General features: G+C 45.4%; 1 protein-coding gene across 1 annotated transcript; it reads right to left on the reverse strand.

Moving 5' to 3' along the window:
* Positions 1–9,653: 9,653 nt before the first annotated feature.
* On the reverse strand, positions 9,654–21,342 carry LOC8050915 (putative glucose-6-phosphate 1-epimerase). Its single transcript, XM_029982917.4, has 10 exons — positions 21,224–21,342; positions 21,108–21,159; positions 20,989–21,047; positions 18,335–18,417; positions 17,681–17,754; positions 17,154–17,224; positions 15,657–15,763; positions 12,361–12,425; positions 11,625–11,710; positions 9,654–10,310 (listed from the first exon to the last, which is right to left on the reverse strand). The coding sequence occupies exons 1-10, from the start codon at positions 21,291–21,293 to the stop codon at positions 10,147–10,149; spliced, it is 831 nt and encodes a 276-aa protein (XP_029838777.3). The 5' UTR covers positions 21,294–21,342; the 3' UTR covers positions 9,654–10,146.
* Positions 21,343–22,513: the final 1,171 nt, after the last annotated feature.

Consider the following 22,513-nt stretch of genomic DNA (forward strand, 5'->3'; position numbering starts at 1 on the left):
ATTCTCTCCGCTGCCCCATAGTTATAAAAGAGAAGGGAAAGAAAACGAAAGTGCAATTACAATGTTTTGTTTTTGGGTGATTTCAGTTTAACCATGCACACTTTCTTGTGTCATTTTATTACTATTGTTCTTGTTTTCTATACTAATTTTACAAACGCGAGTGTTAAAGCCTTCTGTAATACCCTCTCCGAGGGGTTCTTGAAGGTTCATTTAACTAAATAGATAAATTATTCTTATTTCCGTCGATGAGAAATCCTTTGCTCACGTCATAGTCAGCATTCGACCAATCGTGGCTAGGGGTGTCGCGAACTTTTGTCGAACCAGATTTTTAGGTCGAACTTTCGGGGTGCGACGAACCTTCGAACTTTTCAACAGATTCGACTGGTTCGACTTTGTGGACAGTGTGGCCAGACCTTGATACAAGCATGTCTAGGTTTGGAGGATGTTTTTTTAAGAAAAGGGTTATTCTATTTTATAAACGGTTGCAATTAAAAGAAACCAATTCTAATCACTGAAGAGGTTATTAAATTAATTTTTTTTGTACTGTATTAAGTGAAATAACCAATCAGCGCTGCCCTTAATTTATCCCTTAGCCATTACCATCCAATCCAAAGCCAACTGGCCAGCCAGTCGCGCATGCGCACACGAGTCGAACCTCGATACAAGGTTCGTCGAATTTTCCACTAAAAGTTCGAAAAAGTCGAACCTGGTCGAACTCGAACCTCGGCCGGTTCGCGACACCCCTAATCGTGGCAGGTCGGACCACTGCAACGCTCTCGATCACTCCAGTAGGCGTGTGCTTTTGGGCTAAGCGCGTGCTTAACCGCAGGCCGCTCACCAAATTTATTTTGCGCCATCAAAACAGTTGCTCAAAGCAGACGATAAGTCTTTAACCACAGCTCGCGCTAATTCGCAACTTTCAGCGATGGCGGTACCGAGGTGTGAAAACCATGGCTCCCTTCGCTCCTGGAGGATCGGCTTCCGAATGAAGGTGCTTGCTTACCCCTTCTTGATGCAGAAGAATCAAGAGACGATTGCAAGCAAGGCGACTGGCTGCCGCCATGTCTAAGGCCATACGGACAAGACAGGCAAGCTTGCCAGAGCTAAGTTCACGTGCAGGCTCCACGCGCTTGCACGCACGGGGCACCATGCAGTCGCAGCGCCATGCTTGCAATTGTCTATGGAGTTCGTATTTGACAAAATTATAAGTACCTACGCGCCGCAGACCCAACGTCGTACTGCTGTTCTACGATGATCATCCAGATGACAGTCATTTTGATAAGAACTAGAGCGCCCCCTATAGGCCGTGAGAGTTGCGAAGTACAAGAGACGTCCCATCTGCGTCCATTGTGGCGGCCTCGTTGCTGAACGCGTAACTTCTGAAACATGCATCTCACACCGCCAAACTTATACATATACTCTACATGCATGCTTAGCCACGTGGAATATATCAGTAGTAAATTGCATCATCTTCCTTGGTTTCGAAAGAGGAAATAGACGAACTATATGCAGATGAATTATCCGTCTACTGAGTTAGTGGGATGCCATGAAGTCGCCGAAAGACCTTCGGCGGCGCTGGGAGTCGTGACTACATCTTATCGTCTGCTAAGCTTTACCGCTTTTACGGATCGAACTAAGCCTGCTGAAAGCTCCCTGTCAGTACGCGCTCAATAAAAACACAGCTATGGTGCGATCAAGCGTGATCGATCATAGAAGAAAAACCTTCGAACGAGAGTAATTAAGCCATCCTAAATATCATTCGACAGATAGTCACCTTTTTCGGCATCCTTGATCTTCTTTCTATTGTGCGTTTGCTGCTGCCAGCCCGAAACTGTATCAGGGTGAGAGTCACTCGATTTTGTGAGAAACAGCTCCGGGGTTTCCATCCGAACACCACCAGTCTTCTTCTTCTATGTGTGGCAAGACGTTTCAACAAACTGGCCACAATCGGCTTAGAGGAAAAGAAAATAAAGGGAAAAAAATATACAGAAACAGAGCATGTCATATTCCTAAGTTTCACGAGTGAATTGTCCTAAGCTTAGTATGCGGATTGCATGTCCACTAAGCGTCAAAGATCGCAACTATTTTCTTCGGTAAACCTATAGGATTGTTTCATGCAGGTGCCGACGTCTGGTGGTCATCCGGGGAAGTAAATGCGGTATGGTTCCTGCCGCATCACCACATGCACTACAGAAGTGTCGGTCCCCTTGATATTGTACTCGCGTCTGTCCAGGCGGGTACGCAACGCACCGCCACCGGCCTCAATAGAGAGTTTCGATGCCTCCGATGCCCCGGATAACAATACCCGATAACGATACTATGCATGCGCAAAGGCGGCGCCGGAGTATTGGGTGTCGCTATCGGAGTCGTGGGAACGATCTACCAAAACTCTCTAATGAAGAGTTGGATCAACTTCAAAGCATGGTTGGAACGTCGGCTTTCAGCATTTCGAAATTTAACGTAGGTCAAGGTTTTCGGTCATCACATCTTACGCGCCCAACAGCGGTTGAGTTGCGTACGAGGTTTTCAATCGACAAATTCGAAGAGCCAGGAACTTCCAGAGACTTTCAGGATGCATTAAAACTATTGATGGCAGAGTCCACCAATAGCAGGGTCAAGCAGAATAATTGCAAGTAGCTAGGCTAGGTGGCACTTAGGTGGCACTAGAGGAACTGCCAGATACTTCCAGGATGCATTAAAACTATTGATGGCAGGGTCCACCAATAGCAGGGTCAAGCAGAGTAATTGCAAGTAGCTCTAGGTGGCACTAGGTACCGCCCAATTCGTGCTCTACAAAAAAACAAATTATTTGCTCACGCCACCAGTGCGCTTAGGGATCTTCGGGAACCTTTATTATACGCACATGTAGACACATTACGCAGGCTACTGCTACGCAGATTACAGCTGAATATATACAGGCGCATACACACACACCGCACTGCGTCTCTTTCTTTTATACTGGTCGTTTTGAACGTACAGAATTTCTCCGTGACCGCCGGAGCAATAAAAAATATTCCCAGCATGTTGAATTTTTGCCCGCAATCTCTTACCTCTGAGAGTATTTATTGTGAACGGTTCATGGGATGAATCTCTTAGTAAGAAGAAAAAAAAAAGTAAACGCTCTTGTTGTCATTATTTGAAAGCCAATAAATAAATTCCGCTCCAAAGCGGCCAAGCCATGTGTTAGCTTCCCGCACGGCACGTCGTAGACAGTACTATTGTAGTGTTTGTTTTTCTATTTGTGCTGTTTGCGCACGGCTGCAATTGTCGTCTTGAACTAATCTCTGTAGAGCGGATATTCACTCAGCTGTACGTGATGCTTCACGGGCAGAGAAATCGCTTTTCCATCAGCTTGAATGCAGTCAAAGCCGCGACTTGCGGCAGGTGTGAAGTGTACGGAGCTACGCCGTGGCGAGCTCGAGAACTTCTAGCGCTCACCCCAGCGCGCCACTTGGAGGGCAGTTTCTCCAGGAACCGTAGTACTATATTTAAACAGCAAAATAAAGGATAGCTCTTTTTTTTTCGATTTTATCTATTTCTTTTGCTTTAATGCTAAAATTCCAAACTGTAAATATACGTACTTCCAGTCATATTTTCATACCGTTCAGTCCTTTCCCCAGAACGCAATCGCTCTCGGGGAGGAGACACCCGACAGTCACGTTGGCCACTGCACGATAGGAGCTACGGTTCAAACCTGCGTTCCAACATGACTACACTCTCAAGAAAAAAGGGTGTAAAAGGGTGTATCAGTACACCCTTTGTCCCATATAATACACCCCCAAACTTCAATTCGTCGTACTGTGCCCTACAGTCGAACAGACGGCTCCAAATTTTACGAGGGGCTTGATAGCCGTGTGGTACAACTTATTAAAATAGCTAATGTACGTTTTACTAAAAAAAAAAAAAAAAAAAATCGGGGTTTTTTTGGTCCTACTGTAAAAACTCGGTGTTTTCTTTCTGTGGTCTTTGATACGTACTTTAGCTATTTTATAAGTTATATTGCACCGTTATCAAGACCCTCGTAAAATTTGGGGTCGTCTGTTGTACGTCGAAATGAAGTTTTGAGGTGTATTATATGGGACAAAGAGTGTACCGATACACCCTTTTACACCCTCTTTCCTTGAGAGTGTATCTGCACGTCGATCGATTGCACCTAATCCCTCAAGTGGTCTTAAACTCTTTAATGCAAAGCGGAATGTCAACCTGCGACACCCCGCCCCCTCCGATCACGGCCCGACCAGCGGCATCAATGCCCGATATATCATCTTGTTGTTACACCACTGATGCGCTAACACGCGGTTACATATCGGCGATAATTCCAATAATAGAGTTTTAGTAGATCGTTCCCATGACTCCGATAACGATATCCCGATACTTCGCCACCGCCTCCCTTGCGCATGCATAGTATCGTTATCGGGGCTATCGGAGGTATCGGAACGATCTACTAAAACTCCCTATTCTGTTCACAACGCACAACACTGCCATCGCGATGTTGCTGCTATGTTGCTGACACGCAGAAATACAGAACCACGTTGACTGCCGGTTTGCATTCAGCATCGGAAAACAGAACCGAACTCAGCACAGAAGGCACCCAGGCACAGGCAGAAACACCTGCCTGTCTTGAACGCAAATACCGCGATTTCCATAACGTCGTCAACGTCGGCGCATCTGTTGACACATCGTTCCGCGTGGTAGCATGGTTCAGCATGAGTTCAGCGATCCGGAGATGACCATCTTATCCCAGTGTACGTAGCACTGCTGGCACTGCACTGGAACTTCGCTGTTTCCAGCGGCTTCGTTTGCTCGTTTGATTAAATTAGTGGCAAAAGCGTCAATGCAACCGAAATGCTCTCCAGGTTTGGATTGGGAGACGGAATTACAGGGCGGCCTTCGCTGCCGCTGAAGCCAAATCAACTCAACAACATTTATTAAACAACGTGTGCGACGTACTCGAAAAACGAAACCGAAAGAAGGTGAGTCGGGAGGGCGAAAGTGGCGAAAGCTTTCTCCCGTCTGCCTGGAGAAGGAGAAACACGTATCGTTCCTCCCTTTTCTTGTGTCCGCTCGGGGGCGCGTCAGTAAAAGGGAAGAAAATGCGCCGTTGCTACGTTGAAGGGAGGAAAATGTCGCAGTGGTTGGGGAGCCCAGCACCTGTCTGGCGCAGTTTTCGTGGAATGTATAAGCTAGAAAGCGATCAGCAGCAGAACTGACGGCTGCCGCATCCATCAGCCTGGCTGTGACACCGCCAGGATCGCGGCCGTCGACCGAATGACAATTCTATGACGACCTCGAATAAAATAAAATGACACCTTAAAACACACACACACACACACACACACACACACACACACACACACACACACACACACACACACACACACACACACACACACACACACACACACACACACACACACACACACACACACACACACACACACACACACACACACACACACACACACACACACACACACACACACACACACACACACCCCAGTTGGAGGCGCGTTTGAGGCACCATATATATACAAGTATCCAAAGAAGGATGCTGTTCACGGACTCGCTGTGTTACGGCTAGATTTCTCTCCACCGGCGTCACATGGCAGTTACAGGACGAACCAGGCCACCGGTACTCAAGCTACGTGCTACGGGGTGGCTTTAAAAGTGCATCGTCATGGCACCCGTCTTGTTTGTGCGTTTGCTATAGACTTATTTTGACAAATGCGCCGCAAGACAGGGACAGAGTAGGTGAGACAACACGAGGCGCTACTTTAAACTGAATGTTTATTGAAGCGCAACACACTGTTTGTGCACCCAATCGGGCTTCTCAAGTAAGAATTCAAATTCCCTGTCTGTTAGATGCACTGACGGGGCACTTATGCATCTGTCTTACCCCTGGATTCGAATGTTAAATGACTCGAACATCTCTCGAGATTTTGCTTCTCAGCTTTCCCAGAATTTTTGTTTTTTCCAGTTCCGGGGCGCAAGGGCTTCTGTCGCAATGAGTAGCTAGCTTAGCAGACGGGCAGACACCACAGACCTACACACCAATTCAGTTTCTTCGCTAAATTTACCGGGGAATTGAACTGGTGTGTAGGTCTGTGACATCCCATAATGCAACGCGCGTGGTCACGCCGACGGCGCACTAAAAAAGGGAAGAGTAAAAGGGAACTTAAATATACACATGGCTATGTGTGACCCTGGCGTACTGTAGTAATGCATCAAAAATTTCCTTGCGGTGTTGTGGGTCTTGCTAATGAGGACTATAGTCCACTCACATGTTGTGGGTCTTACTATATGGTATACGGGCTAGACTTAGTTGTCTCGTGAGAGTGTTTCCTGCACTGTGGAGAGCAAGTCGTCTGCTTATTGCGCAGGGGTTGCGGTAACGTCAGGACGACGCCGAGCTCTGAATGGTTTTGATTGAAAGGACAGTGGGTAAACATCCATGCTAGATGCCTTGAGGTCTACCCCCTATTTTTTCAATCAGCCAATAAGAGTTCGGCGTTCTGATATCATCACAACCCCTGTGCTAGAAGCAGACGAACTTGTGCTCCGCATAGGTTCTGTTTGCAGAGCCAGAGTATCGCGCTCCTTTTTGTTTCACCGCCAACTCCGTCTTGGCAAGGAGAAGCTGTCACGTGCAACGAGCTCGATGCAATCTTCATGCGGGAAAGCGACCTTGCAGGCGCCGAGTTTCGGCGGGACCATGTTTCTCGCTTTGCGTTTGCGAAATATACATCCTATACCAAAATCGACCGAACGGGAAGGTTCCTTGACCACTGAACATTATGTGTAGCCACTGGGTACGCGCGTTTTATAACGCGAGCGATGTTCTAAATTCGAAGTCTGGGAAGCAGACGACTAGGAGGACGATCGCCTTGCTCGCGTCTGTGGCGCTCGCCGAGTGATACGCGACCGTCACATCCGGGCACGTCAGACCAGATAAGAACGCGCAGCTACAGCTTGCCCCGAAGGGATTAACTAAAATCCCCAAGAAATAATGGGACGACGGCGCACAAGCGGCGTGTCGCCGCACTATGCGGAGCACAAGTTCGTCTGCTTCTTCTGCAGGGGTTATGGTGACGTCAGAACCACGCCACCACAAGAACAAGGCTTAGCTCCTATGGAAACGCAGCGAAGCCACCGGTCTTCAAACAACACGGCGCCGTTTCGCACGGGAGACAAGAGATGGCGCAAGCGGTCGCGACGCCAACTGCCGCCAACGAACGAGCATACGACGCCGAAAGCCGGCGTCTTTAGCAGACAAGGAACTGCAGTTCCTTGTTGTTACCGTGCCTGTTTTTGTTTCTGCGACTGTCACCGCCTGCGGAACGCGCGCCGCTTTTGAGTCCAAATATCGTCTGCTAAAGGCGCCGGCTCTCGGCGCCGTATGCTCGTTCGTTGGCGGCGGTCGTTGCGCCATCTCTTGTGTCCCGTGCGAAACGGCGCCGTGTTGTTTGAAGACCGGTGGCGTCGCTGCGTTTCCATAGCAGCTAAGCCTTTTTCTTTCTTTACTTTTTCCTCAGGTAAGTTTGCTCTTTGCAAATTTTACAAAAAAAAACAAACATGCACCATCTGTGGGCAACGCTGCACAAAGTCGTAGCGCGATAACCGAATTTTGCGGTCGATTTAAAGAGCCTGGCCTCTCCTTGAATCACCCTGTAGATGCCTCGAGGTTTACCCACTATTTTTTTTCAATCAGCCAATAAGCGCTCGGCCTGCTGACATCATCGCAACCCTTATGCAAGCAGACGAATTCGCGCTCCGCAGATCTCTGCTCCGCACACCGCAACATCCGGATCTCCTGCAGGAGCGACGGTCGCTTCCCGCAGTTAAGCCTTGGATCCAACATGGCCGCACTGGCGTCGGAACAGAGGGGGCAGGTGGGGCGACCGCCCCCCAGGAAGTTCAGAAATTTAATGTAAACAATGCGTGGGAGGTAATGCAATATTGCCGTCACCCCCCATCTCCTGAATAGTTCAGAAAACCTCCTTGGTTCTGCATGGCCGCACTGGGAGCACCATTGCTCCGCAAGCGGCGCCTCGTCCGATGGTGCCATCTGGTCTGAATCTTGTCATATGATACCGATTTTATAGAAAAAGATATCAGCTATGCATAAATGTAATGTTTGATTTTTTAGGAAGCTTGGAGCCCATAGATTTGAGTGCCTAGTGCCCCTTTAAAGCCCACAGAAGGCCTTATGCACATTACAACCTATACGCCTCGCAAGTGGGCTCATTTTCGTCTTCTGCGCATGAGAAAGGAAGTAGTGGTGACGTCAGAACGCCAAGTCCTGATTGGCTGATCGCGACCCCCTATTGAGCGTCGTCTGCTCCTTTGCAACGTCGTCTGCTCGCAACGTCGTCTGCGTTCTGTCTTACCTTTCCTGCGACTTTCGGAGCGAACTCGACTTCGCCTTTAAGGGAGGGCAGACGAAATAACTCTAGCGGTACGTTGTTTTCGTCTAACAACTAGCAGACGCGCATCAAGGAGGGAAGTCAAAGGACTCACTGGCGAGGTGTCCCGGGGCGCCGAGGTTTGTTTGCTTAGAACCGAGAGTGAGCGTGTTAGTGACTGCAAGTTCCCTCCCAAATACTTTTTCCCTCCATTCGTGTGCGGCGAGACCCCTCACTCTTTAACGGCGCCGGCGGGTTGGCGCAGTTAACGTCGTCTGCTTTACGTCTGCTAGTCAAAGCGATGGCTGCTTTACCTTTCCTGCGTCTGTCGGAGATTCACCGCTTTTTCACCGGCGAGAGTCACCGTTGCCTCGGTAAACAAGGAAATAACAAGAGGAAGAAATTGACCGCTTAATCTAAAATTGAGGTCAGCGATCAAAGTATAACACGGGAAGGGTTCACAAGGGTCGCGCGGGCATATACCATTCAGCACGTCAGACGGTCGCCGAGTCGCGGAGTGCCTGCTAGGCCTAACTGCCCAGCTCGTTTGGTCGCGTTCGGTGGAATCGTGGCCGTTGGAGCTTTTCCCCGGTGTCGGTGGATCCAGCGTTCTTGTTCGTCGTGCTCTGTTTCAAGTAATTTTTACTTTTTTCTTGCTGCTTGAAGTCAGGACGCGTGAGAAGCTCACGTAGAAAAATAAACGTCCGTGGGTCGTCGCGTCCGCGACGCTGTCGGCCATGCTGAGTTGATCGTAAGAAGTGCGTGAGACAGCTTCGGAGCTGTCGTAGGATTTCGCCGTAACCTGCGCAAAACTTACGAAAATTTCGTTTCGTGAATACGAATTCGTTCTTAAGTTTTGTCTTACGCACATTTTTGGCGTAAGATCGTTTCGTGAATCTCGCAGGAAACGTAAGACAGACGCAGACGACGTTGCGAGCAGACGACGTTGCAAAGGAGCAGACGACGCTCAGATAGAGGGGCGCGATCAGCCAATCAGGGCTCGGCATTCTGACGTCACTGCTACCCCCTGCGCAAGGAGCAGACGAACTTGCCCTCCGCATAGGTAGCACCCTTAGCTTGTAATGATTATTTCAATGTACTCTGCTTATTGATTTACACACTTTTTTTACACCCACATAACGCTAAGAAACACACTGTAGAGTTACTCAAATTTGCAAGTTTTTGGACGTTTTCAGGACGCAGTAATTACTTTGTCGCTAATCTCGTGTTAATTAGGAATCCAGCTACAGCAAAAGTTTCACTAGTTGGTTTATTATATCATAAAGAATAAAAAAATAGTTTCACACAATCAATTTCTTTTTTCGAGTTTTCATTCTTTTTCAAGACTCTGAAACTCTTTTTTCCTTGCTTTCGATAAATACCGCTAACACATAATCCCTGGAATGGCTTGCTCACATTAAAATCAATCAGTCTTTTAGACAGACTCAAGAAAGAGCACTTTTAAGGCTGCAGAATGATAGAGCATCCCCACCCAACCTCAGGAAAGCTTTTTCTTGGGACTGTCCCAGGCAAGACTGACCAATTTCATTTCGAGTAAGGCAATTCCCGGACAAAACAATCTATGAGTGCATACGTTTCAACCTCTATGTGCCAGCTGTTACAAATAACACTGTCGTACGTGAAACAACCTGTATAATACATGTGTAGAAATACATTTTACTAGTATAATCCCTCACCATTTAGAAAATATGCAATAGAAAAGAGTGTGCCCAGCTATAACTGTTCAGGCAGCGACTTCCAAGGTGCAAGACGCCTTGAAAACACCCTTGGACTTTAGGATGATTGGCTCGGACACGGCACCTGCCTCGACGCAGATCATCTTCAGATATTCTTCGTCCCCAAAGTCTGCCATGTCCTTGGCATTCTGGTCCCAGGGATTCCAGACAACTGCAGATAAACAAACATACTGTATGCAGAAACAAATTGAAAACACAAAAAACAATTATCTTTCTTTTCAAGTGCCAATAATATAGCGTGTACACTGCAAATGCATTCAAATGCATGTGCAATGAAAACTTGGGCAACATCCTTTCGTCTCAATGGCATATATGATACATTTGGGAATTATTAATGTAAAAGGTGCATAAAAGCCACGAGGGTAGTGCACGCGTTCAGAATCCCGAGCATTTCGTGTACATTGACGCCACTGGGCACAACAGCCGGCTGATATATATATATTTATATTTCTTTTTATTGTTCTGGCCACGTGTGATATTTCAGGAAGAAATAAATGTTTATTAACACATGCTATCCCCATTCGTCGCTCGTTTTCCAATTTATGGCGTAGCTAACCACACACAACACCTGCCCGATAGTTGTTGAAGGCGATTTCTTTTCCTGTGATGCATTGCTTCAAGCTGAGTGACTACCCTTTTATAATAGTCAAATCAGTTTTCTTTTACAGCGAAGCTGTTTATGGCTAAAGTTACGTGGATTTTTCGTGTGCATTGACTAAAAACTCGACGCTCGCATCGCTGCACGCGCACGCCTTACCCGTATAAAAAAATTCAAAACAGATGCAAGATTTAGGTAAATGGTCAGCTAGAACGAGAGGAACAAATCTGTGGGTCACAGTGATAAAGAAGAAATATAAAGTCTTAGTTGATAGTCAGCGGTGTGTATGTCTCTGTTTCTCCCTGTCTGTGTTTGTTCCTCTCGTTCTAGCTGACCATTTACCTAAATTATGTACCAACTAGCTGAACTTCAGCCTCTTATTCAGATGCAAGATGTCATTTGTTTCAGGCTTTTGCTTTAGAACAGTTACTGCTGCAGATGCCGGCACGTGCAACGCCATTCCCTGCATTATCTTTAATGCTTGGGCAGGCACGTAGCCAGGATTTCGTTTCGGGAGGGGCCCGCGCAAAATGCTGTACGAGGGGGAGGGGAGGAAAGGAGGTCCCAGCAAAATGGAAGATTTCGGGGGGCGGGGAAGGGGAGGGGGGGGGGGGGACCGCCCCCCCCTCCTGGCTACGTGCCTGTGCTTGGGTACCTGTTGCGGGTTCTATGAACATTCAAGATTAATTGAAGGTCACCATTTTGAAAAGAGCTGTAAAACAATTCCATGGTCCCCATAACTGGGCAGTTTGGAATTCTTGACAGTGCGACAACCTAATATAGTATTTACCCCATACTTTGGATCAATACATGGGGAGCCATTAATTGTTTTCAGCGCACCCTTGGCCACCATAAATAGGTAATTACCGGTGTCTGGAAAGTTCTTTTTTATAATATTCACAGTGGAGCCGTTCAGCTTGCAGGAGTGCTTTTCACCGGTCTTCTTATACACTCTGCAATTAAAAATCATTCGAGTCAACGAAGAAAAGTACAGGCATCCGTTCTATAAATATGCAAGTTACTGGAAGTTGCTCAGAAAACAAACAAATGCTATTCAGTCAGACATGAATTTGGCAGAATCTACAATACATGCTTGAAATAATCTACAATACATGCTTGAAATAATCTACAATACACACTTGAAATAATGTCTCCCTAGATAATTACTTTTCCAGTTCTGTAAAAAAACAATTGACGACACCAAAAGGAAACTGGTGTTATTCTCGTGCCATATGCACTTTCACTGACGGTACCCAAGAATATAACAGATTTTCTTTTTTTCATTATTTATTACGTAGAAAGGTTTCCATGGTTATTAGGAGCCAAAAGCTCATCAAACTGCCTATTCCTAAGTAGGTGGCTTTTTTCCTTGGTCTCGCCGTTAGGCAATGCAAAGAAGACTACCATTATTATTACTACCATTGTACACATCGGACACCACAATCAAGCGACCATTGGTGAATCCTAACATTGGTCTAAACGTCAGGAGTCATTGCCAGAACCATGCAAGAGACTTCCAGAGTTGTTGCACATGCATCACGAAAATGCAGAATTCCCATGTCTGCCATGTGAGCACACAAAAAACAAACATCTTTGCTGTCACCTGTCAGTAGCTTTCTTGATGCAGACCAATTCGGCAGTTTCAGTCTTTTCTTTATTTCCATCTACCTGAAATATAAGTTCGGTCATTAATTTCTTTTGTGGTGACAGCAAGCAAAGGGAATAAAACATTTAATCCCAAATCACCGAAGGGTAGATTCACGAAAAGATCTTATGCCAAAAATGCGTGTACGACAAAACGTAAGAACAAATTCGTATTCACGAAATGAAATGGACCTTTTGTAGAAACATCGGTTCGAGAGTAAATAGTTCCAGTACCCCCTCTCTCTTCATTCTGGTCGAGCAGAGAGGGAAGATGGTTTTTTTGTGTCGACTTCAATGCAGAGGATAACCCACGATGGGGACAAAGGCGAGTTTGGGGAAGCAATATCTAGGTCACAACGGCTCATTGGCGAACAGGATGTTCGCCAATGTTTTGGGTGTCGAACGGGTGGAAGAGGCCTTGCGTGTGCGTTGTTTTCTAGTCACTTAGTCTCAAACCCAGTCACGTGTCTAGGTGGCAGCACATATTCGCCAAAAGGTGGATTATCGTAACTTCTGCGCAGGTTATGATGGAATCCTACGACAGCTCTCGAGCTGCCTTACACACTTTTTCATGATCAAATCAACATGGCTGACAGCGTCGCTCAGTTAATTGGTCGTGACGACCAACGGACAATTATTTTTCTACGTGCTCTTCTCGTGCGTCCCGACTTCATGCAGCAAGAAAAAAGAAAAAAGTACATGAAACCGACCAAGACGAACATGAACGCTGGATCCAAAAACATGGGATAGTTAATGATTTCGCATTAGTAAGGACATTTTACTCCAATGCCAACAAATGAAGCACTACAATAGAATTTTACTTCCAAACTGAGAAAAAAAGGGCGAATTGAGTCATTCTTTTCCAAATCACAGCCTTGGCATGGAGGTTTAATACCGCATACCACGGAGATACGTCTATTTCTTGTTCCTAAAGATACCACACGAAATTCAACATAAACGAGTGACTGTCATAATGTTCACAAGCGATGTCACTCCTCTCTTGAAAACTCTTAACAGTTGTTGCTGACATGACTGCTACATTTGCTTTTTTTTTTAAAGGTCATCCGTGCAAAGATGACAGACATCCCAAGTCGTGACTGGCCATGACAATTCTGAGACACTGTCAAAAATTTAACTACAGCTTTGAAGCAGTGACTTCTAGGATAGTTCCTAGGCGGCTCTGGCTGAGATGACACAACAGGACGCTTCCAGGTGGATTCAGGCCATTCATACAAAAAGGCTACGACTCGTCTAGGTCTTTCACAAGGCCCTATACTTGGAGGAAAAATTGCACTGTGAAACTAGAGGATCATAATGTAGGAAAATATTACCTCTGTGCTTGTTTCATAGGGTATATCACAACAATTCGATTCTTAACAAAAGGCTATTAAAGGGGTCATGAAACGCTTTTCCAACTTTTTCCAGTTCAGCTTTCCTCCTCAACTCATAAATCGCGCATTCCACCAAACAGTTAAAGAAGACGAAAAGGGGGAGCCCCCTCTTGCTCGCACCCTCGTTTGTGTAATCCGGACACATCCATTCTCCCCCTAGAAGATTAGCCCGTCACTCAAAATTCAGACAAAAGTTGCTTTCCGCACCCCGTTCATTCCGAAGCTGACAGTGCTGTTGAAGCTACGTACTCGTTGGGCCAGCCACACTTGCCACGTGAGCGTGGCAAATGTGGCTGCAGAGAATGAAGTCAGGTGATGAAAGGGAGGCGGCTGATTGGTCCGGCAAGCGCGTAGCTTCCACCACAATGTCAGCTTAGGGGTGAAGGGAATAAGTGAGGTCCGGTTGCGTGTGACGTCAGTTTGGACCCGACGACGCGCTTTTGGGACCGCGGATGTATCACAGTGAAAAGGCAGAGAGGTTGCGAAGGGGAGGAGGTACGAAATAGTCCGCTCTGTTTTCAAATTTTCGCACTGAAAGTCACGCTTTTGACTTTCTACTTTTTTTCTTTTGGTTCACTGAACGATGTGCTATTAGTAAAATCCCAATCTAAAATGATTTATCCCAACCCAAAAATCGTTTCATGGGCCCTTTAAGGAACACCTTCTTACTTTTCAGCACACATTGATCACCGTCATAAAGTTGGCATGCCTTTCTGTCACATAAATCATTTTTATGTATCTTTGATTCCCAACATTTCATCAATGGGGAATCACCTACCCCCAGCCACCGCTGAAATTGCCAATAATGAACATTTTCACACTGCCACTACTAGCCTTTTTTTGTGAAAAACCCTAACTACAATCTAAAAAACAGTAAAATTTTTTTTTTTTCGCTATACTTTTTTTTTTACCTTGTTTTACTTACCGTAAAATACCGGGCAAGCGCCCACTCAAAATTTAGAGATAATTGTGAAAAAATGTGGGATGGGCGCTTGTCCGGTCATCAATTTTACATATAAATATACTGTGCCTGTTTTCTCAGATCTTAGAAATTTGGTTATGGGCGCTTAGTGAGGAATGGGTGGTAGCGCGGTATTCTACGGTATGTAGCCCGTTCCACTCTGTGATGCATCTGGCCCCGACGATAACAAAACACATAAATAACTAAATAAATAGATACATGCACATAGCATACCTTACAACTCGTTATATACGGTACAAGTACTAACAAACTACTCAAAGGTAACAGGTAAGAAATGACTCCCCCATTTTATGATGTGTTTGGAAGAAAAAATAAACCAAACAATTTTGAACACAGCTTGCGTCATTTTAAGGGGTCCTAAGAGTTCCCTATGACACAAAATCCCGTAACGAAAAAGTGCTGCACGAAAATTCACCGGTATATAAGAAAAGCACCAGAGAAGGTGTGCGAGTGTTTGGTTTTGAACCGGGATCTCTCCGGTTGTAAATTCAAAGCTGAAAACCAACTGCGTCAACAACGCACGAGAGAAAAGCGAGTCGGAAATCTCACCACCAGGCAGAGAATAGGCTCGCACATATGCATGGGAGAGTGTGCAGGAGGCAAGGGAGAAAAGAACAAGCACATGTGTTGGGGGTTGTGCGAAATGGCAGGGCTGAGGCTGGGCTCTGCAATTGCAAGAGACATAACTTCGTGTTTCCCTCCCGCTAGAGAGCTGGTCTCAACAGGTCTCTCTTTCAAAGACGCTTAAAGATATTCGCGTAGCCGAGGGATAAAATGCGTACCATGCTCCTCTGTGCAGCATCACTGTCTTTGCGATGACAGCGCAGGAAAGGATAAATTTTTCCGACAAAAGGAAAAGAAAACAAAGAAAATGGGACTTACCTTATCGATGTAAGAGCAGCCTTTTAGGTTCGAGATGGAGCAAAGCTGGATGTCGTCTGTCTTCAGGTAGGTATGCAGAAGCAGAGTGAACTCAAACTCCTTTTCATCTGAAAAAGAGAAGTATGCAAATATCACTCCAAGTTTCTCAATGTAAAAAATAAAAAGAAAGCTTTAAATTGATTCAGTTTACACTCACAACCTTAATTCCTGCAGTCTTTTGTTAATTGACTATCGACGGTTGTTTTCTTTCTAACCTTGGTAAGCTGCTGAAGTTCATGTCAAGATGCATCCTGCTGTTTGAACCGATGGGGGCACGTCATTGCTGATTAATGTGCACCAAAAAAGCTATTTATCGGGAACCTTTTCGCAAACTCGCAATTTTGCTAAAAAAAATGCTTAAGGCCGGCAAACGCCTGTGGGGAAAGGAGAAAGGAGCAAGAGAAGGGATGGAAAGAAGGAAACTGGAAAACCAGATTTCTTCCCGGCAGGAGGATTTTGTAGATCGGCCTTTAATGTGGGCCGACTGCAATGCACCATTGTTTGCTCTGCACGGGTGACTCCATGATGCAAACTTGTCATTTTGCATAAATTCCATACAAAAATAATTAGGTATTCTACTTAACTTGGGTAGTACAGTTGATAAAATTTGTTGCAGTCCGCATGTTTAGTCTCCACCCATCTGTTCAATAGAGCTTTTACCTTCTGAAGCATTTTGGTGGTCGATTGTGCACCTTGTATGTATAGCTTATGGATTAAAATGGCTTAAAGGAAGAGGCAAGCCGAAAAACTTAGAAATATGGCAAAAATTGTGATTTCAGGTTTTAGTGTTTTATTATCCTTAAATCTTTATATTTTATGTACAAAAAAATAGCAACCGAATATGGTTGCGAAATTAGTCAAATTCGCATTTCAAGACCTCCCGGCGAATTGAAAAGGCACAAATAAGAGCCATGTTCATGTGTGCAGTTCTTCAAATTGTGACGTCACCTGCCATCACAATTACCTTAATATCCCGAGAAATAGCCCCCCTAAAATCAAAAGCAAATCGGGGGAAAATAAAGAGTGTGCTGACTTTCAATGTGCAAGTGAAAAGAGGTGAAATGTTTTAAAAATATTGTGACATGCGAAATTTGAAATTGCAGGGACTAAAAGCTACTGTTCTAACCTGAACTAAAAACTACTGTCTTCCCAGTCAGCAATGTTTGCTCATCTCCCGCCGTGGCTAAATAACACCATCTTCTGCCGAGCTCACCATTGGCCGGGGCCCTGCAATTACTAGAAGTGGGCTGCGGCTATCTTTTGGTGACTTTGAAAAAATAGTATGTTGATAGGGGTGGGTTAACTTTGGGGGGTGAAGGGATATTATGATATTTTGAAAAGTAGGCCTAGCCATCTCTTCTCCATCCAAATATTTTGTAGCTTCAATTTCTGACAAAAAAGAATAACAAAACATTATTCTTCTTGCTGTGAAGCCACTAAATTTGTCTTTCACTGTACCTGTGTTCACCACCTCAACCTCAAGGACAAGTTGGTTGCTCCTCAAGGTCACCCGATAAATCAGCTGGAACCTGTAGAAGGGTGAAAACGTCACGTAATAAGTTCATTCCCTACCGGTCAGACCAAGACTCTATCAAAATAAATCCCAATTTTTACTAGAAACAGCATTGTGAATCATAAGGTTCAATTAACTAACAAATCACAAAGGTAGACAAGGTTGATACAATGAACTTAAAGAATAAAAAAACAGTAGAAGTTTCAGAGTAGAAGACAATGTTTCGCTTAGAGACCTTTTCAGCGGCCTGAACAAGTCAAGTCTATTAGCATCAATGCCACTCTGGTGGTTCTAATAAGCTGCCTTTGAAAGAGCAGCGACCTCAATATATGTCACGCATATAAGTAGAAAGTATGAACAAGGGCAAGCTTTCGCACCTCAAACATTCCCTTTAGGCTACTAGGGCTCCCCAGTCGAGTCGCCCAGCAATATACAAAAAACCTGCATCAAAATCTCCGAGAGCAGCACAAACCTGAAATCCCAGATAGCCCTGGTCTGCTCGACATCCGACAGGATAAAGACGGCTGTGGTGTCTCCGTTTGCCAACTGGACAGAGAGGACCACTAGTAGTCTCACAGAACCCCAACGGTAGTCAAATACAAAAATTCATGGTATATTCACACAAGGGAACGGTGTAACATGCAACAATAGCATAAACATTACTGTTGACATTTAGGAACTAAGAGAGATCGAGGCAAAAGGGCAGATGGTTCCAATAACTCTGGAAATACAAAGCTGCAATACTTCATTTTTGTGTTTCGAATCCTATACATGCAACGCAGGGACCCCAAACTGACGACTAAATATACTGCAGAAGCAGCACAGCAATGCTACAATTGCTGTGAAGAAAACAGTTTGACGCACAAGTGCCAGCAAAGAAGGCAAGCGAACATAGCTATTGCTGTCATTCTGGTGTCCCAACTTGTGGCTGCTGGAGTTTTCGTCAACAGTCCGGGTATCGTTCGTTATCATTCCACAACAGTTCGTAGTGATCTGCATGATTATGCGTTTGGACTTCTCCAAGTACAAAACCAAAGAGAGGAGATAAAGGTGCGATAGATGCACTGGTTGGGGATGCAATCCAGGCACTGTACCGGCGCCGAGAAAGCAAGAACAAATTTCTTACAGTGTGTGGCGCCTCCTTCAAGGTCCATCGTGATGTCCTCGCAAATCCGTGCTGAGGACCCAAGCTCCATGGCCCAAAGTTTGCTGAGTTGCCAGGTAAGTGTGCAAAAAATTGTGCTTATTAACAAAAGTTGCGACTATAAATTTAGTCGTAGAAATAATCACTCGCCTCTGATGACAAGATATTACTGTACCCACTAGATGTGTGGGGATGTTAAAAAGAGGGGGAGCATTACGGGTGTCTGCGGCTGCCCGCTGATACTAGTTTCCATAAAATAATGAAAAGATTGACTAATGCTTGGAGGCACAGTGCAAAAGCAAGTCGACGACCTGACTAACAATGTGCTGAATTGCAGAGGACAGATGAACTCGCAAGTTTAGTGCTCAATGCTTGGTTTTCGAGAACAGCACCGTTTTGTGAAAATTGCCGACTGGGAAACCTCCGTGTAATGACGCATGGAATGGGAAAAAAGAAGCGATATTGTCTCCGTCGGTTTCTGTGAAGAAATTAAGTACCCTATGCTTTGACGGTCCATCATAGGCCGAGTAGGGATTTTCTTCAACTATCAGCCCACATTCATTAGCAGCATTTCAGAATGTTGATCTTAGGAAACTATTTGTTAAATGGACATTTCCTTACAACCTATTAAATATATGAGTTAAGAGACAAACCCATCAATTGAAATCAATTGATTGATTGAACTGAAGATAGTAGGATGTTGTTTGGTTTGGGTTTAAGTTTCACCCCTGCCCCCTTCGTTTCGGGTGTGACGAATGTCAGAGGTTGTTCGTTTTTGTCCGGGTTCAATCTTTCCTCTGATGGTTCACCATCCCGCAGCCTTTTCTTTTGTGATGTGTATCAGGACCTCATTGAGATGGGATAAGAGATCTTTCCCCTCCCCCTTTTTCTTTGCATTAGAACAGTACCAGTGTGCTATTAATCAATGTTCCCAATTCCTCTCGTGTGTGTTTGGGAAGGAGAGGTTCAACCTCCCGTTCCCCCCTTTTTCCTTCCTTTTGTTTTTCAGGGCACTTGTACCCTATAAAACCACAATATTCTGTCCAATAAATTTAAGCTGTGTTTGAGACTTTGTGTTGTGTTGTCCTTCTTTTCCCCCCAGTCTCGGGGTTTTGTCTAAAATAAAAAGGCGGCCATAGCCAAGTTCGTGGCAGCCGAGCACAGGCCGACAGCGAGTTTTCACGGCTGTTCCGCAAAGCATTTATTCCACTTCACCAATATGAACTTCCTCAGCAGATGATAAGAGTGAGCTTGTACTAAGCACAAGCAGTGAACAATGAACTCAAATAGGATGCCTAGTAGATACCTAATATACAGTAAACTAAGTAAGCATATTAAATGGCCGTTCGGTTTGGTAGGCAATGCTACATGGCGAGGAACTCTGGTAATTCCGAGGCACGAGCTTGAGGGCACAGCACAATGATTGGACCCAATCTCAATCAACTGAGAAGCCTGCCCAAAAGTGACGCGCAGCGCTCATGTTCGGTGATAGCCGTAGCTAAATAGTAACCCTTTTATGCTACACGTCACACCAGTAACACTCCAATCACTCCTACACTGACAGTGCATTAGAAGCAACGTCCTTGTTGGGCCAGTCATACGTCTGCATTATAATAATGTGAATGGGCTCCTGCCAATAAACGCACAACAGGCCGGGGTCAGACGACGAAAAGGAGGCGGTCGATTGGCCTGGCGAGCGCGTAGCTCCCGCCGCGCTGTCAAAAACATAGGGACAACAGAGAATAGCTGCAGACTGTGGTGCCCAAGAATTGTTTACTGCCTGGAAGCTACATGCCTGAAACAATCTGGGTCTATATCACACGAGTGAATCAAGTTTCAGCGAAGAGCAGTCTTTTGAGCAAACATGTTTTAGCGAATTACTGGGACGCGCGTGAACCCCCATTAAACCCCCCGCCCCCGCCTCCGCCGCGTTCACGCCGCTCGACAGCGACAGTCTGTGGCAGCTCATTACAAAATTGTTGATCCACCTGGCCTGCCCGTAAACGCCACTTCACAGAGGCCGACCATTCGCTAAAGTGTCTTTCGATGAAAAACTTGTTCGCTAAAACGTTGTTCGACCAAGTGAGTGCCATTCCTAATTTCCATATTTATTTCAAAATACTATAAGTACCTCATGGGGTTAACATAGCTAGGAACGGGGGCATATACATTTTCTGGCAAAATACGAGAAAAGCAACACACACTGGAGCAGGAAAAACACGTGACGTTATAGTGAACAGCGACGTTTTAACGAATAGTGTATCAGTATATGATCCATATCACATGACGTTTTAGTGAACACTGACGTTTTAACGAATAGTGTATCAGTATGGTCCATATCACATAACGTTATAGTGAACAGCGACGTTTTAAGGAACAACAGGGCGCGTGTTAACCAAACCCCCCGTACGCTTACGCCACTTCGCGCTTCACGGCGGCAGCCTGCGGCAGCTCATTGCAAAAATGTTAACCCACTTGGCCCACCCGTAAACGCCGCTTCGCGGCGGCCGACTATTTGCTAAAGTGTCATTCGGTGAAATATCGGCGTTCACTAAAACGTCATTCGATCAAATGAGTGCCTCCCTTTGGGGAGTGCATGCAAAAGTACTGACGAGAAACGAAGATGATAAACTTACGGAAAACGAAAGGTATACCGCCACGAATCGCCTTCTTGTTATCAAACACCGCTTGCTCGCTGAAAGTGTGCCAAGATTGCAGCACGACAACAAACACAGGCGGCACACCAAATACATACCTCAGAAAAATATGTTCCTTCCCTTTATAGGTCCACGAGAGCAGCGTCGCCCCTGTTTTTGCAGAAACAGGTTAATCTTTTCTGAGCGGTGCCGAAAATCAGAAAACAAACCGTACCGTGCAGGTGGACACAGGCAGAGGCATCTGTCGTGGCCAGCTTGACGAGGTCATCGCTGCATTTATCCATGGGAACGTTATCCCACTGTAAACCAACTTTAGCTTCAACTGCAAAGACTACCCAATATTTTGCTGTACCCTGAACGAAAGGGAACGGTTCGTGCGCGCAGTAGTGAAACAATAAGTTTCCGTTCCCGCAGAACCGAAACTACAAAAAAGAAAACAGAAATAAACTACATGGTATCCGGGCCACTTCCGGCCGCCACGACAGAAGCCGAGAACACTTCCGTTTCGGGTATTATTTGCGTGCTTTTAAATGGCAACATTACCGCTGTTTCATGTGTTCCGCAATTAAATCGGGTTTTAGGTTGGTATGTTTTGAGCGTCGACTGGTGACGTATGCAAGGAGCCGAGACTCCGGCTATGTTCCAAATTTTACCCGAGTAAACCTGCCTCCTACGTCAGAGGGTAATTAATACCACGGCCGTGTTCCAAAATTTACTCGATTTTACTCCAGGGTAAGAGTTTTGTACCTTGGCGTTCCAAAACCTACCCGCGTCCAGCGTTCTTCAATCAGTGCTTTAATCCACTTCAATCTGTGTTGTCACGTGACACAACCCGCCGGAGTAACTCAGGTTCATTTGAGCAAGATTTGGAACACAGCCCACGTGACATCGCGAGTAAACGATCCGCGCAAAAGATCCGCGACTCGATTTTGGAACGGTCGGGATAATAACCTGGATACTACGCGGATTGGCTTCGTCTTGGGCTACGGCAAAAAGAAAACAGCAGCTGTGGCAGAAAACAGCAGACGATCCTTTTGATCGTAAAGAAAGCACTCGAAGAGACAATAATATTAATGACGACGTATTTTTTTTTTTTCGGTCGATCCACCAGCTCCTTTTACTCATCTTCCTTTTGAGCTGTATATTGAGATAAAAATTACTTACTCCTTACAGTTAGATATCAAAAAAAATGTGTTTATTAATCAGCGCGATCGCCCTAAATTCATATATTTCACGCATTGTAATTTGCATCGATTATATTTTGCAGAAATTGATTCCACACGGTGTAGTGGTACAGCACGAGGGTGCTTTCTCAAAAATGACATGAAACTGACGTTTGCTTTGACGCAAATATGATTACAATAAAATCATCGAAGTCTTCACAGCTTTACAAGCGTTATCCTCTCATTACACACACTCTGGAGGAAACAAAAATACTACCTTATCATTTACTGCGTTCAAACATTTTCAGCCTTGAACGTGAGAATATGGCATTCCCTCCAAC

The sequence above is a fragment of the Ixodes scapularis genome, unplaced genomic scaffold (genome assembly GCF_016920785.2).
Source record: "Ixodes scapularis isolate PalLabHiFi unplaced genomic scaffold, ASM1692078v2 PGA_scaffold10__122_contigs__length_95168666, whole genome shotgun sequence".
Lineage (NCBI taxonomy): Eukaryota > Metazoa > Arthropoda > Arachnida > Ixodida > Ixodidae > Ixodes > Ixodes scapularis.

Coding starts and splice junctions, on each gene's coding strand:
- LOC8050915 (XM_029982917.4), bottom strand. CDS start 21,293: ATGGATAAATGCAGCGATGACCTCGTCAAGCTGGCCACGACAGATGCC. Junction 21,048..21,107: donor AAGGAACATATTTTTCTGAG/GTATGTATTTGG, acceptor GCACACTTTCAG/CGAGCAAGCGGTGTTTGATA. Junction 12,426..15,656: donor GCTGCTCTTACATCGATAAG/GTAAGTCCCATT, acceptor CTTATATTTCAG/GTAGATGGAAATAAAGAAAA.